General features: G+C 57.2%; 2 protein-coding genes across 3 annotated transcripts; both read left to right on the top strand.

Moving 5' to 3' along the window:
* The first annotated feature begins 736 nt into the window (after positions 1 to 736).
* SBK3 (SH3 domain binding kinase family member 3) lies at positions 737 to 6,091 on the top strand. Its single transcript, XM_081031324.1, has 4 exons — positions 737 to 1,351; positions 1,911 to 2,061; positions 2,557 to 2,759; positions 4,069 to 6,091. Exons 1-4 carry the CDS (start codon positions 1,307 to 1,309, stop codon positions 4,756 to 4,758), a joined length of 1,089 nt encoding a protein of 362 aa, XP_080887450.1. The 5' UTR covers positions 737 to 1,306; the 3' UTR covers positions 4,759 to 6,091.
* Positions 6,092 to 6,705: 614 nt separating this feature from the next.
* SBK2 (SH3 domain binding kinase family member 2) lies at positions 6,706 to 11,300 on the top strand. 2 transcript variants are annotated; one of them, XM_081031283.1, is made up of 4 exons: positions 6,706 to 6,768; positions 7,584 to 7,835; positions 9,552 to 9,754; positions 10,109 to 11,300. In XM_081031283.1, exons 2-4 carry the CDS (start codon positions 7,586 to 7,588, stop codon positions 10,697 to 10,699), a joined length of 1,044 nt encoding a protein of 347 aa, XP_080887409.1. In that variant the 5' UTR covers positions 6,706 to 6,768; positions 7,584 to 7,585; the 3' UTR covers positions 10,700 to 11,300. The 2 variants fall into 2 exon arrangements, with proteins under 2 accessions (XP_080887409.1, XP_080887410.1); XM_081031284.1 differs by having other exon boundaries at positions 6,726 to 6,803.
* Positions 11,301 to 13,278: the final 1,978 nt, after the last annotated feature.

Below are 13,278 nucleotides of genomic sequence, written 5' to 3'. Positions count from 1 at the left end.
ATGGGGGCCTGGGCTCCTGGGTCTGAGGGAGGAGGAATGGGGGCCTGGGCTCCTGGGTCTGAGGGAGGAGGAATGGGGGCCTGGGCTCCTGGGTCTGAGGGAGGAGGAATGGGGGCCTGGGCTCCTGGGTCTGAGGGAGGAGGAATGCGGGCCTGGGCTCCTGGGTCTGAGGGAGGAGGAATGGGGGCCTGGGCTCCTGGGTCTGAGGGAGGAGGAATGGGGGCCTGGGCTCCTGGGTCTGAGGGAGGAGGAATGGGGGCCTGGGCTCCTGGGTCTGAGGGAGGAGGGGCCGGGGGCCTGGGCTCCTGGGTCTGAGGGAGGAGGAATGGGGGCCTGGGCTCCTGGGTCTGAGGGAGGAGGAATGGGGGCCTGGGCTCCTGGCAGTAAGGAGCAGAGCTTCAGGAATGGTCTCCTGGCTCCTAAGGCCAGCACTCCCAGCACATGGAGGAGCCAGAATGCACGAGCTCTAGGTCATCCACCTTAGGTAAAGTATGTGAAGGAGCCTGTCTCCCCTTTTCCCCACAGCCCTCAGGCCTGGCCCCTGGGGGTTCACAATGTGTTTTGTCCCCTCTGTTCTGGGACCAAAGCCCAGACACCAAGCTGGTCTAAGTTTGGAAGGGGGAGGGAGGGGGCAGCAGGTCAGAGGGGGTGAGGGAGGGGTGTGGGGGGGGTACGGGATGTCTCTGAGCTGTCACACACAACCCTGTCCCAAGCCCAGAAAAAGGGAGGGACAAAAGGCCCTGAGAGAGAGTCACGAACAAAGACAGGAGGAGTAAAAGGGAGAGCCACTGGGGAGAGGAGGCCAGAGGGAAGCCAGGAGAGGAGAAAACAGGGACATAGAGAAAAGGGTTGGGAAATGCAGAGGCGGGATATCCTGAATCACAGACAGTGGCAACAAAAGTTGGAACAGTGTGGGAACAAGAGAGAGGGGCCAGGGACGAATAGAGGCAGTACAGGAAGACCCACTCTAGAGACCTGAGAGCTAAAACAGGGCAAGACAGAGACAGGGAGGGAGGTTGGGTGTAGGGGTTTAGGGAGGGGTAGGAGGGTGAGAGGGAGCAAAAGAAATCAACAGTATAATACAGAGCAGGACAGGACCTGGAGGGTGAAAGAGAGAGGAGTCAGGTAGGGAAAGTCAGAGAACTCTTTTGACTCAGACAGACACAGAGAGACCAAGGCAGAGCCTTTTAGATGAGCTCCTAAACCTTGGACCTTGGGGCACAGTGGGCTCAAGTGGGCCGGTTGACTTTTGGGGAGTCAAGACAAGAGGGAGCCCAAGGGTCAGCTGACACCAGGCGACTCCGAGATGGAGCTCAGGGAGCCCGAGAACCACGAAGATGGGGACACAGAGGTGAGAGATGGGACACAAGGGAGGAAGAAAGCGAGCCAGAGAGACAATGCAGAGATAGAGTCAGAGATGGAGATGAAGCGGGGCCGGAAGCAGATGCAGAGGGACAGAAAGACACATTAAAGACACAGGGAACCATGTGAGATATCGGAGATATCAGAGACCCAGAATAATGTAAACCTGAGGACACACAGGAAGACCAAGGTCCCAGAGAAATGGGCTCAGAAACAAAGAACAGGAAGCACAGGGAGAGAGGAGGACTGAGAAAGAGATGAGTGGAGTGGGGGGTTGTGTGGGCTGAACACGCAGCCCCAGTTGGGGCTGGGGGCTTCTGGGGGCTCCCACAGATGCCAGTGGGTGAGCGCTCTGAGACAATCACCCCTAACCCTGCCAGGAACAAAAACAGGTGACCTGAGGCTGCGTGAGTCATTGTGACTCAGCCTCCTTCCTAGGGCTCACCTCCTGAGCCCCCATGTCAGCCCTGGAGTTGGCCTCCAATCTCCCCTGATGCTCTCACTGGGTCCCAGACTCACCCCTCCCCACCTCTGTTACTCTCCTGCAGGAGGACACAGCCACAGCTCTCCAACGGCTCGTTGAGCTGACGGCCACCAGGGTGACCCTGGTGAGGAATCTAAGTGTCCAGTATCGCCTCATCCGAAAGCTCGGCTCGGGCTCCTACGGCCGAGTGCTCCTTGCCCGGCCTCGCCAAGGGGGTGAGTTCAGCCACCAAAAGGACTGCCCCAGAGTAGGGCTCTTGACCCTGTGCGTCCCAGGAGTAGCTGATCGGGACCCTTCTCATTGGAGGGTCTGTGAATATTTAGAGGTCTGTGATCTGAGAACCAGAGCCCACTTAGAGAGGGTAAGAGACTTGCCTGAGGTCACAGAAGGCAGGAGCACAACTTGAATTGGAACCCAAGTCACTACCACCCCTACCTTATGCAAGAGGAAACTGAGGCCCAGAGAAGTTAAGGCAGTTGTGCAAGGCCACACAGCAGTCGGAGGTAAAGCAGGAAGAGTCCTCTGGGAAGGTGTCCTCCAACTCCCACTCCACAAATGGAGAAACTGGAAACACAGAGGTCAGACAGCATGCTTTGCCCCTCTGGTTTTACCTGAGACATCTGAGGCTCATAGAGGTTAAGTGGCTTGCCTAAGGCCCTAAAGCAAGATCAGAGCACCCTGAGTTCCCTTCTGCTCCCATCTCCTGGCAGGTCCAGCTGTGGCTCTGAAGCTCCTACGTCGGGACTCAGTCCTGAGAGCCACCTTCCTGCGAGAGTTCTGTGTGGGCCGCTGCGTCTCATCACACCCAGGCCTGCTCCAGACCCTGGCGGGACCCCTGCAGACCCCCCGACATTTCGCCTTCGCCCAGGACTATGCGCCCTGTGGGGATCTCAGTGGGATGCTGCAGGAACGGGTGAGGCAGGTTGGGGACAAAGCTTGGGACTGCTTAGCCCAGGTCCAACTCTGTCCCAACCCCATTTCTATGTCCAACCCTGACCCCCAAATCAGTGCCCAACCTAGGTCCGCCCTGAACCCCCAGATGACCTCCTTATTTCTAATCCTCAACGCACTCCATGTCTGACCCTGAGCCTATGCCATCCAACCACCCAAATGAGCTTGGATGCATGGGGAGTTGGGGTTGGGATGGAGGGTGGGTAGGTCTGATGAAGGCGGTGGGGAGGAGACAGAGTTGGGATTCTGGCAAGCAATGGGATTGGGGTGTGGGTGTGAGTGGACTGGGTGGGCTGACTTTAGGGCTGATTGTAGATTGGTGATGCGTGTGGAGAAGAGCATGATGGGGTTGCAGAGTGAGGCAGAGATGGCTGAGGATATGGACACTCGTAGATTGAGTTGGAGTTGGGCTGTAATGAGATTTCCTTTAGAAAGGAGAACAGGTCAGACTGAATCCATGAGATTCTAGGAGGACTTGAGTTTGAAGATTAGGGTGGGGTCATCTTGGGGATAGGCTTTGGATTTGAGATAGGGTTGGGGATAAAAGAAGGAAGGAAGGAAGGAAGGAAGGAAAGAAGAGAATGGATGGAAGGAAGGAAGGAAGGAAGGAAGGAAGGAAGGAAGGAAGGAAGGAAGGAAGATGGATGGCTAGATGAATGGAACAAAGCAAGGAATGGGGAATGGATGGATTTGGGATAGTACATAATTGAATAAATTATTGGGTTGCTAACTGGCTAGTGGATGGACGGTTGAGTGGAAACACTGTAGAGTAGGCTGTTGGGTAGATGACTGGCTTGATGGACAGGTTGCTGGCTGGCTGCCTGTCTAGCTGGATGGACAGACCTATCCATCTCCTGATGAGATAAACTGCAGAAGTTACAACAAGGTCTGAGTTAGAGATGGGATGGGATCTAAATTAGTCTGGGACTAAGACTAGGATTAAACATGAGGTTTGGACTCTTATAGGAGAAGATCTGAGTTTAGAGGAGATAAATAAGGAACGTAAGGAGTGGTTTTGAGTAGTAGGGTGAGGACAGTTTGGTGGAAACTAAAGAAGCTTCTGATCAGAACTGATATTCCACTGAGGAGAATTTGGGGAATTGGCCTGGGAGTACATGTCGTTGAGGACATTGTGGAGAAGGTATTGGGGGGACGTTGCAGGGATACTAGAGGTAGCCACTGGTCTGGGGTTCTAGATTCTTGAACCCCAAGAAGCAAAATAAAGAGGGAGCCACAGCCCCCTGACCTTCATCTTCTCTCCTGGACCCCAGGGCCTCCCCGAGCTGCTGGTGAAGCGGGTGCTGGCCCAGCTTGCCGGAGCCCTGGACTTCCTTCACAGCCGGGGGCTGGTCCATGCAGATGTGAAGCCAGACAACGTGCTGGTCTTCGACCCTGCCTGCAGCCGTGTGGCCCTAGGAGACCTGGGTCTGACCCGGCCTGAGGGCAGTCCAACTCCTGCCCCCCCAGGGCCACTGCCCTTCATCCCACCTGAGCTCTGTCTCCTGCTGCCACCTGATACCCTGCCCCTGCGACCATCCTTGGACTCCTGGGGCCTGGGTGTACTTCTCTTCTGCACTGCCACGGCCTGTTTCCCTTGGGATGTGGCCCTGACCCCTGACCCCGAGTTTGAGGCCTTTGCTGGCTGGATGACCACCAAGCCCCAGCCACCTCAACCACCATCCCCTTGGGACCAGTTTGCGCCCCCAGCTCTGGCATTGCTGCAGGGGCTTCTGGACCTGGATCCTGAGATGAGGAGTCCCCCACTGGCTGTCCTGGATTTCCTGGGGGACGACTGGGGGCTGGAAGGGAACAGAGGGGTACCTGGGGACTTGGGGAGTAAGTCCAGTGAGGATGAGGAGGAAGAGGAAGAGAGGGGATCAAGCCTGGAGGAGTGGACAGAGGAGGAAGAGGCAGATGACAAAGACAGTGGGAGGGTGGGGACAGATGGGGAAACTTCCTGACCAGGTGACTCAGACAGGTGGCCAGAGCCTGGGCCAAAGGCCCCTCCCCAGATTTACGGCCGCCTGGATGGAGAGACAGCTGCTCCCAGGGACAACAGAGGCTGAACACATTGCATCTCTTCCTACTAAAGGCCAGATTTGGCTGCACAATTCCCCTCCCAACTGAGGACCTGGGAGCAGGACCCCCAGTCCCTCCTCCCTCAGACCCAGGAGTCCAGGCCCCAAGCGTCTCCTCCCTCAGACTGAGAGGTCCAGGACTCTCGTCCCCTCCTCAAGAACCCTTCCTTTTCCTCCTGTCCTGAATGTGTCTGCTTGCAGGAAGGTGCTGTTTCCCCTGCAGACACGTTTCTGCACTGTGAGGACATGTTGGATAAGGGGATATGGAGCTCCGATGCGGTCACTCCTCTCTTCTAAGACCTTGGGTGACTCCCACTGTCCATGGCACCAAATCTGGGCTTTAATGATATGACACCATGGAAACCTCACTCTCCGCCTCTCCCATGTCTCTGGGCTCTAGGTGACACTGAGGGAGCCACTCATTCTTTCTAGGCCTAGATCTGCACGCACACGCAGGTACGCACATTTTCCCGCCCGCAGGCATTTGCACACCCTCTGTCTCCCAGAAGGCCCCCCCTCTGCCCAGCTCAATACCTCCAGAAGTGGCCCCGCTTGCCCACTCTGTCCCGCCAGGAACTCTTATCCAAGTGACCGTGTCTCCATCTTCTTCAGGCCCCCTCTTAGGTGCTCCAGAACTGATTTGCTACAGCCTTTCAGCTTCTGCCCCCATGGGTGAGTGCCTTGTGCCTGCCTGGACAGCACAAAGCACGTGCTAGGTGATTGTCTGGGCCCAACAGCCCTCAGACGGCCTGTGCTCAGGGGCACGCCGGTTTGCACGGGCCTCATTTCCCCAGGCAGCACCCAGCACAGCACTCCTGCCTCCCGCTGCTGACACCCTGCCAGCAAGCCCGGAGCTGCGCAGAGCTGCGTGGGTCTGATGTGAATCCCAGTGCCCACAGGGTCCAGCGCAGGAACTGTACTCCGTCCTGGGACTTTATCCTGCATGATTTCTAGATCTATTAAAAAGTGGGTCCACTAAATGCAGCACGGTGTCCTGGGTTGAACCCTAGGACAGAAAAAGGTTGTTGACGGGAGCACTGGGGAAATAGAAAGAGTCTAAGGTTTGATAGCGAATTTCTGAGCTTGGACAAAGGCAGCGCTGCCTGGGAGCTATCTCCCAATGGAAAGCCGGGCGAGGGAATATGGGAGCTCTTGGCACACCATGTTTGCAACTGCTCCATAAATCTAAAATTTTTCCAAAATAAACATTTATTTTAAAAGAATTCAGTGTGTTCACATCTGCTGTCTCACTATAATCCTGAGGGGTGAGTGTGGCCCTCCAGACCCCCAGACCCCTCCCTCAGACCTGGGGTCCCTGCCTAGCTTCCGCCCCACTTCGAAGTCAGCAGACTCAGAACACAGACCCCACTCCTTGCTCCCTCTCCCCTCAGGCCCCTCTCTTCCCAGTTGCTCCACCACCTGCTTCCCCTCAGCCCCAAGTCTGAGATCATCTCTCACTACATCGTTCTGGAATCTCGTTGTCTCATCCTTGCCCCAACAGGACCCCAGTGTCTCGTCCCCTGGACACCCCTCCCCGAACACTTGTGTCTGACCTATCAATGTGGCATTGATGGGGCAGCCGAGTGGGGGTCAAAGCCAGGGAGCAAAAGAGGAATGATTTCATCCTCTACAGGGGGCCTAGACTCCCTAGTGTGAGGGAGGAGGCTGGGACTGGGTTGCTTGGGTCTGAGGGCGGAGTCACTGGGCTCCCTGGCTCTGGGACCTCTGTCTGGCCACAGCCAGTTCTGGGAATAGACACACGATGTCGCTGCATCCCCAGTGGGGTCGAGGGGGCGGGGTCTTGCTCCTGGGCAGGCCCCTGCTGGCATGGGCTTCAAGTGCCGGGCACTGACCACAGCAGGCAGCCGAAGGGCCAGGCAAGCCTTGGAGAAGGTAAGTCTGGAGGTCGGAGCCCACATCAGGAGGAGGTAAGAGTTAATGGGCCTGAGGTGGGCAGCACCTGACAGTGCAGCTGGGCTGGTGGCCAGAGTCCTGGGTCCCTCAGGGGAGCAGAAGCTGGACCTTAAGACTGTAGAGTGTTTAAGTGTTAGGGACAGAAAGTCTGGGTGTCCCAAGATGTGTGAGTTTTATGTGTGCAGGAATAGAGGAGTCTGGGGGCCCCTGAGTCTGAGGACGGAGGGGGCTGCGGTCCTGGACTCCTGGGTCTGAGGGAGGAGGGGGTTGGGGGCTCACTGGCCCTTCCCACTGTGACTCAGTCTCCCTCTTCATTAGAGGCATCTAAGGATCGGGAAACCAGTCGCAGGTTGGGGTGAGGTCAAGCCTTAGGTCACAGAGGGCCCTTACCCCGCCCTCACATCCATGTGCTAGCTAAAGGCCCAAGGGTGAAAGATGAACCCGATAACTCGAGACACCCCCATCTTGTTTCCAAAGCAAACAGACTGAGGCCCTGCGGGGGGAGTGGGGAGGGGATGAGCAGCCTCTGTCTCCTAAGCGCAAACAGGTGCTTTCTACCCCCAGGGGCTGGGAGGGCAGGGCTTCACACACCAGGGCCTGGGGAATATCTGGGTTCCAGATAGGAGCAAGCACTTGGGAACAGTCCCCAAGCCCTTGAGAGGCCTCGGGTCCAAATCTTACAGCCCCATCGCCTCCACCCTCAGACCCAGGAGTCTCGGCCCCAGCCCTCTTCCCTAGGGCCACAGATCTGGTGGGCCCAGGCTCCAGGTCACCTTCTGTCCTTGACTCTGCAGACATGCCAGGCAAACAGTCAGATGAGGAACAGGTGAATGGGTCTGCTGAGAATGAAGCTGATGAGGACCTGGGAGGCCTCATGTTGGAGGAGCTGCAGCAGGGCCAGGAGGCGGCCCTCGCACTGGAGAGCATGATGGCCCTGAGTGCCCAGACCCTGGTCCGAGCCGAGGTGGATGAGCTCTACCGGCAAGTGCGTCCCTTGGGCCAGGGCCGCTTCGGCCGGGTCCTGCTGGTCACCCACCGTCAGAAAGGTAGCTGGGCCTGGGGACATCAGCAGGCTTGCAGGGGTCTGCAGCATGGGCCAGGCTGGGAGCCTGGGAACCTGACAAGTCTTGCCTCTCCCCTCCAGGCTGTGTATCCTTCGGCGTTCCCCACCCCTCCCTCAGCCTCAGTCTCCTCCTTTGAAAACATGGTGACGATTCCTTCTCTGTGGTTCTCTGAGCACATGTCCATGGTTATAGTTTCTGGCGACAACGGGGAGCAGAGAGGTCTCCCCTCATGGCCCTCACATGTGGCCGGCTTAGTGGTCACCATGGGGTTGGTTCGGAACTAGGCTGTCTGCCAGGCCCCTAGCAAGGCCAGCGCACAGTGGATGGGCAGGGTGCTCCCCAGCCCCAATCTGATTCCTTTTTGGCAAGTGTGCATACATCTTCCGTCCTTCCCACAAAACAGGGACATTGGGGATAGAATTCGGAGTCACTGTCAGTCAAGACTCACCTTCCAAGTTCCCCTGGGGGCTCAGCCTGTTCGGTGGCGCTGGGGACCCAGACAGGAGGGGGAGTCAGCCCTGATTTCAAGGAGGAGCTCATGGCATGAAAGAGGACAGTGTGTTAGTCGGCTGGGGCCGGAATTACAAAGTCCCATAGACGGGGCGGCTTAAACAACACAGATTATTCTCTCACCGTCCTGGTGCCTGGAAGCCTCGGATCAAGCTGTCCGTCAGCAGGGTCGGTCTCCCCCGAGGCCTCCATGCTCGGCATGTACATGGCTGTCTTGTCCCTGCCCTCACAGGGTCCTCCCTGTGCACAGACTTGTGTTCTGATCTTTTCTCATAAGGACGCCAGTCAGATTGGACTAGGGACCCCCTAACAACCCCATTTTACCTCTTTCAAGACCCTATCTTCAAACATAATCATATAAGGAGTGAGGGACACAATTTCGGGGGGCGGCACAATTCAGCTGGAACAAAGAGAAACACAACCAAGACCTGGGCCGCCAGAGGCCGCGGAGGCCGGAGCAGTGAGTGGGGACGGGGCGTGTAAAGGAGGCCTCGTCTGCTGACGCTTCATTCAACACACCTCCAGAGGTCTCTGGACACCACCCCCGGGCAGGGCAGTGCTGGGGGCCTGAAGGTGTCTCTGGCCTGGAGACACACAGGTGCACAGAGATCACTAGAACAGAAGGTGGTATGTGTCATGATGGGCGGGGTAGCCGTTTCCCGCAGCGGCATCCAGATGGGGAGTGAGTGGAAGAGGACGGTCAGCATGTTAGGTGTGGGAGTGACTGTCCTGCGCCACACATGGCCTCCTGATGGGCACGGTTGGACCCTGGCAGATGGTGACTATAAAACTGAAAAGACCAGTGGTCCTGCCTCCGGGAGCTTACATCCTAGGAAGTTACTATTAGGATGGAATTCCTAATAATTCCTCATGGCATCTAACACCCAGTGCAGGGTACCTTTTCCCCAGTGGCCTCAGAGGCAGCTTTTGGGCATGTGTTTGGAGGACTGAGGGGCCACAGTAGATCACTGGGGACTCTTGAGTTCAGCTGTCATGGTATCATCAGCAGTTATTGTTGCTACCCCGCCCCCCCGTGTTGTGGTGGCCATGCTGTGTTTAGGGTGGGCTTAATAAGGAGGCAGGAGCGTGAGGGGGTGGATGTGGTATATGGGAAAGAGTGTGGGTTGGGGGCCAGCAAAGGTGACCCCAGGCTCTTCCTGCTCCCACACTTGTCCCTGCCACCCCCAGGCACGCTCCTGGCACTAAAGCAGCTCCCAAAGGCCTCTACTTCCCTCCGCGGCTTCTTGTATGAGTTCTGCGTGGGCCTCTCACTGGGTGCGCACGAGGCGGTGGTGGCACCCTACGGCATTGGCATCGAGTCCGCCGACTCTTACAACTTCCTGACGGAGGCCGTCCTGCATGGGGACCTTATCACCTTCATCCAGCCCAAGGTCGGTACATAGCTCCCTGCTGGTTCTTGCAGGAATGTCCCTAAACAGCCTGGGCCTCAGGGTCACGCTCACTGTGCCAGGCCTCAGGCATCCCCCCGGAGGCCCTTTATTGGGCCCACAGGTCTCATAGGATTGCTAGTCCTCTGACAACTTCACTTACACTACAAAGCCAACACTATCCCTTCTGAGATTCACCAGCCCTCACGAGGTCACATTGGGCCTCTCTGGGCATCACCGGGGCCAACCCTTTGAGGCCCTGCACTCTCCTGGGCCCGTTCCCTGGGTGTGGAGCAGCTGTATGACCCCAGACCCCTTGGCCGGGGGGCAGTGGTCCCTGACCCGTCTCCCCCTCAGGTGGGCCTCCCACAGTCAGCAGCCCAGCGCTGTGCGGCCCAGCTGGCCTCCGCCCTGGAGCACATTCACTCCCACGGCCTGGTGTACCGGGACCTCAAGCCCGAGAACGTGCTGGTGTGCGACCCGGCCTGCCTGCGGGTCAAGCTGACCGACTTCGGCCACACGCGGCCCCGCGGGACCCTGCTCCGCCTGACTGGGCCGCCCATCCCCTACACGGCCCCTGAGCTCTGTGCACCCCCTCCCCTCCCGGAGGGCCTACCCATCCAGCCTGCCCTGGATGCGTGGGCGCTGGGGGTCCTGCTGTTCTGTCTTCTCACAGGCTACTTCCCCTGGGACCAGCCCCTGGCTGAAACCGACCCCTTCTACGAGGACTTCCTCATCTGGCAGGGCTCGGGCCAGCCCCGGGACCGGCCTCAGCCCTGGATCGGCCTGACGCCAGTGGCAGACGCTCTCCTGTGGGGGTTGCTGGACCCCCAGCCCCGAAGGAGGAGCCCTGTGAGCTCCATCCAGGGCTACCTGGGGCAACCCTGGAGGCAGCGGGAGGGGGAAGCTTCAGAGGGAGATGCGGGGGTCAAGGAGGCTGGAGAGTGAGAAGGGCCGGGACGGGGGAGACTGAAAGGAAACCAGCGTATACATCCTGAAGTCTGGGTGTTCATGTGGTGGCTCTTGGCTTCTCCTTTGTCTGTTTGCGACTGTCTCATTACTTTCTCCTTTCTGTCCTCCTTATCTCCCTCCCTTGCCTTGTGGGGTTTCTGGGGCTGCTATGTTTCTACCCATACCTGTTTCCATCTTCCCCAGGACCTTTGCACTTGCTATCAACCCCTTTCCATGAACCTGACGTGCTTACAGCTCACCCCTCTGGAGGCCCGGAACTGCCCCCCGACTCTCCCCTGCTACACTCATCCCTCCTAGCTGCGCGATGTACTCACTGTGCTTGTTCTGAGTGTCCAGCTGGAGTGTGAGCTCCTGGACGCAGGGTCTGGCCTGTCCTGCTCTCTGATGTGTCCTGCGCAGCTGGGCAATCCCAGCCATGGCAGGTGGGCTGTAAAGGCTAACCCACAACGGACCCCTGTAGCGTTGTCCGGGCCCTGTCCTCCTGCCCTCCTCTGACTCTCCTCTCTCCCTAGGTTTCACTCACTCCCACATGCTGTGCAACGCCCTCTTAATAAAGTGCTCTCTCTCTTCTCACCCCAATTGTTCTCTCTATAAAGTCCCTCTGACACTTAGGTCACCATCATGCTGTTGGTCCGTCAGGTTGGGAAAGGGAAGGACAGTATGTGTGCATGTGCACTGGACAGCATGCTGTGCGGGAGGGAGACAGAGAGAGGGAGACGGAGAGACAGACACAGAGAGATGGAGAGAGACAGAGCACGGGAGAGAGAGAGGAAGAGAGGGAAGAAGGGAGAGACAAAGGGAGAAAGACAGAGATGGAGAGAGGAAGAGAGAGACAGACAGAATGGCAGAAAACTGTCCCACAGTGTCACTGGGTGAGAGGCTGGCTCTGGGTGTGCATTTAGGTTTGCGGGTTTGCCTGGGAGTAAGTGTAGCTGTTTATGTCGGGATCACCTGGGCCTATTTCTGCACATCCGTGTGTGTGAGCAGGAGAGGGATTAAAGACAGTGTGAAAGTGTCTGGCTGTTTGTGGACAGGGAGCTGGACCAGAGCATGTATTTCTGTGTATCTGCGTGTCCAGGAGCCTCTGAGCCCGCATGTGTACCAGTCATGACATGAACGTTTGTGTCCTCCAGGGGACAGAATGGAAGCTTGAGTGTTTCTCACTCTGTGTGGACATTGAATCCGTGTGTGTGTGTCCATAAGGACTTGAGTATGCATGTGTGTGTGTGTGTAGCAAGGGGAGAAAAGTCACACGGGCGCACACCACTGCCAGTCACCAGCTGGGCTCCGGCCCCTTCACACATTCTCCCTCTCAGCCCAGCCCCTTCTTGGCGGCAGCCCTGTTTGCAAACACTCTGTCTTCCTCTCCGTGCCCTCCTTGGCCACCAGCCCAGTACAAGGCTACAACTAGAGCTGGATCATATGTCTCTGTCCCTGGCCCCTGCATACACACCCCAATGCCCCTGCTGTGGCCACTTTGGTGTTGCAGGGTGTGTGTGAGACAGCGTGTGTGGAGTGACCCCAACGGCCCCCTGAATCTAGGTTCAATCCAGAGAACTGGGGACACGGGCCCTTGTCCTGGGCAATCCAGGTGAGCTTCCTGGAGTAGAGGGTCACTGGGGGGTGCATTTTGGGGGAGCATGAACAGGACCTCTTACCACCTTATCCGTGAATCTGAAATAGCCTAAACAATTAGGCCAAGAATGTGTCCCAGAAAATCTGGAGGCGCTGCTAGGCTGGGGAAGGTGAGAGGGGAGTGGAGATGAGCAGAGGTTGTGGTGGCTGCAGATAGTGTTAATTAGTGGCAGCAGCTGAGGATTAACTGGGAGGTGACAATAACCCTGTGATGGGCCCCATGACAGGGGAAGAGGATCGAAAGTCCCAGGAAGGGCCTGGAAAGGGCGGGACAATGCTGATTGAATATTAATTATGTGATACCTAATACTAATAGTAACACTTAATGCTAATGAAGCAGCTCCTCCTCAAGCGGCTCCTTGGAGGGGAGGTGGCATCTGCTTGGTCCCTCAGAGCTACCCCGGGGTCATGGGTCACGGGTAGGCAGTAACGGAGGGCCCAGAGCAGCCAGGTTGTCAGCCTGCATTCACGGCAAGTCAGGGAAGAGGCAGCACTCGAACCTGGGCTGGCTCCTGCCCAGGGTCCATGTTCTTAAACCACAGGGGTGTCTTGCTGCCATCAGCTGATGAAGGGGTCCTGTGCGAGGGACTGGGGGTGACAGTGTGAGAGAGTAAGGATGAGCATGAGTGTGTGAGGATGTGTTACCATAGGTGAGAGTGTGTCCGTGTGTCAGTGTATGTGTGTGAGGGTGTGAGTCTGGTGTAAGAGTATGATTGAGTGTGTGAGCATGAGTGTGTAAGAGTATGAGTATGAGAGTGTGTAAGTGTGAGCATGAATGTGTGTTGTGTGTGAGAATGTTACCATGTGTGACATAGTGTCGGTGTGAGTGTAGGAATGTGAGAGTGTGAATGTGAAGGAGTGTGAATGAGTATTCACCGTGAGTGTGCGAATGTGGGTGTGAGTGTGTGATGGGAGGGTAA

The sequence above is a fragment of the Rhinolophus hipposideros genome (assembly GCF_964194185.1).
Source record: "Rhinolophus hipposideros genome assembly, chromosome: 21".
In the NCBI taxonomy this organism is placed as follows: Eukaryota; Metazoa; Chordata; class Mammalia; order Chiroptera; family Rhinolophidae; genus Rhinolophus; species Rhinolophus hipposideros.
Note: the sequence above shows the minus strand (reverse complement) of the source record. Positions and strands in the feature narration are given on the sequence as shown.

What these genes read in the sequence shown, in the direction of transcription:
- SBK3 (XM_081031324.1), top strand. Translation starts at nt 1,307, where the DNA reads ATGGAGCTCAGGGAGCCCGAGAACCACGAAGATGGGGACACAGAG. An exon ending in TGCCCGGCCTCGCCAAGGGG is followed by an intron (nt 2,062 to 2,556) that starts GTGAGTTCAGCC and finishes ATCTCCTGGCAG; the next exon opens with GTCCAGCTGTGGCTCTGAAG. An exon ending in GTGGGATGCTGCAGGAACGG is followed by an intron (nt 2,760 to 4,068) that starts GTGAGGCAGGTT and finishes CCTGGACCCCAG; the next exon opens with GGCCTCCCCGAGCTGCTGGT.
- SBK2 (XM_081031283.1), top strand. Translation starts at nt 7,586, where the DNA reads ATGCCAGGCAAACAGTCAGATGAGGAACAGGTGAATGGGTCTGCTGAG. An exon ending in GGTCACCCACCGTCAGAAAG is followed by an intron (nt 7,836 to 9,551) that starts GTAGCTGGGCCT and finishes TGCCACCCCCAG; the next exon opens with GCACGCTCCTGGCACTAAAG. An exon ending in TCACCTTCATCCAGCCCAAG is followed by an intron (nt 9,755 to 10,108) that starts GTCGGTACATAG and finishes TCTCCCCCTCAG; the next exon opens with GTGGGCCTCCCACAGTCAGC.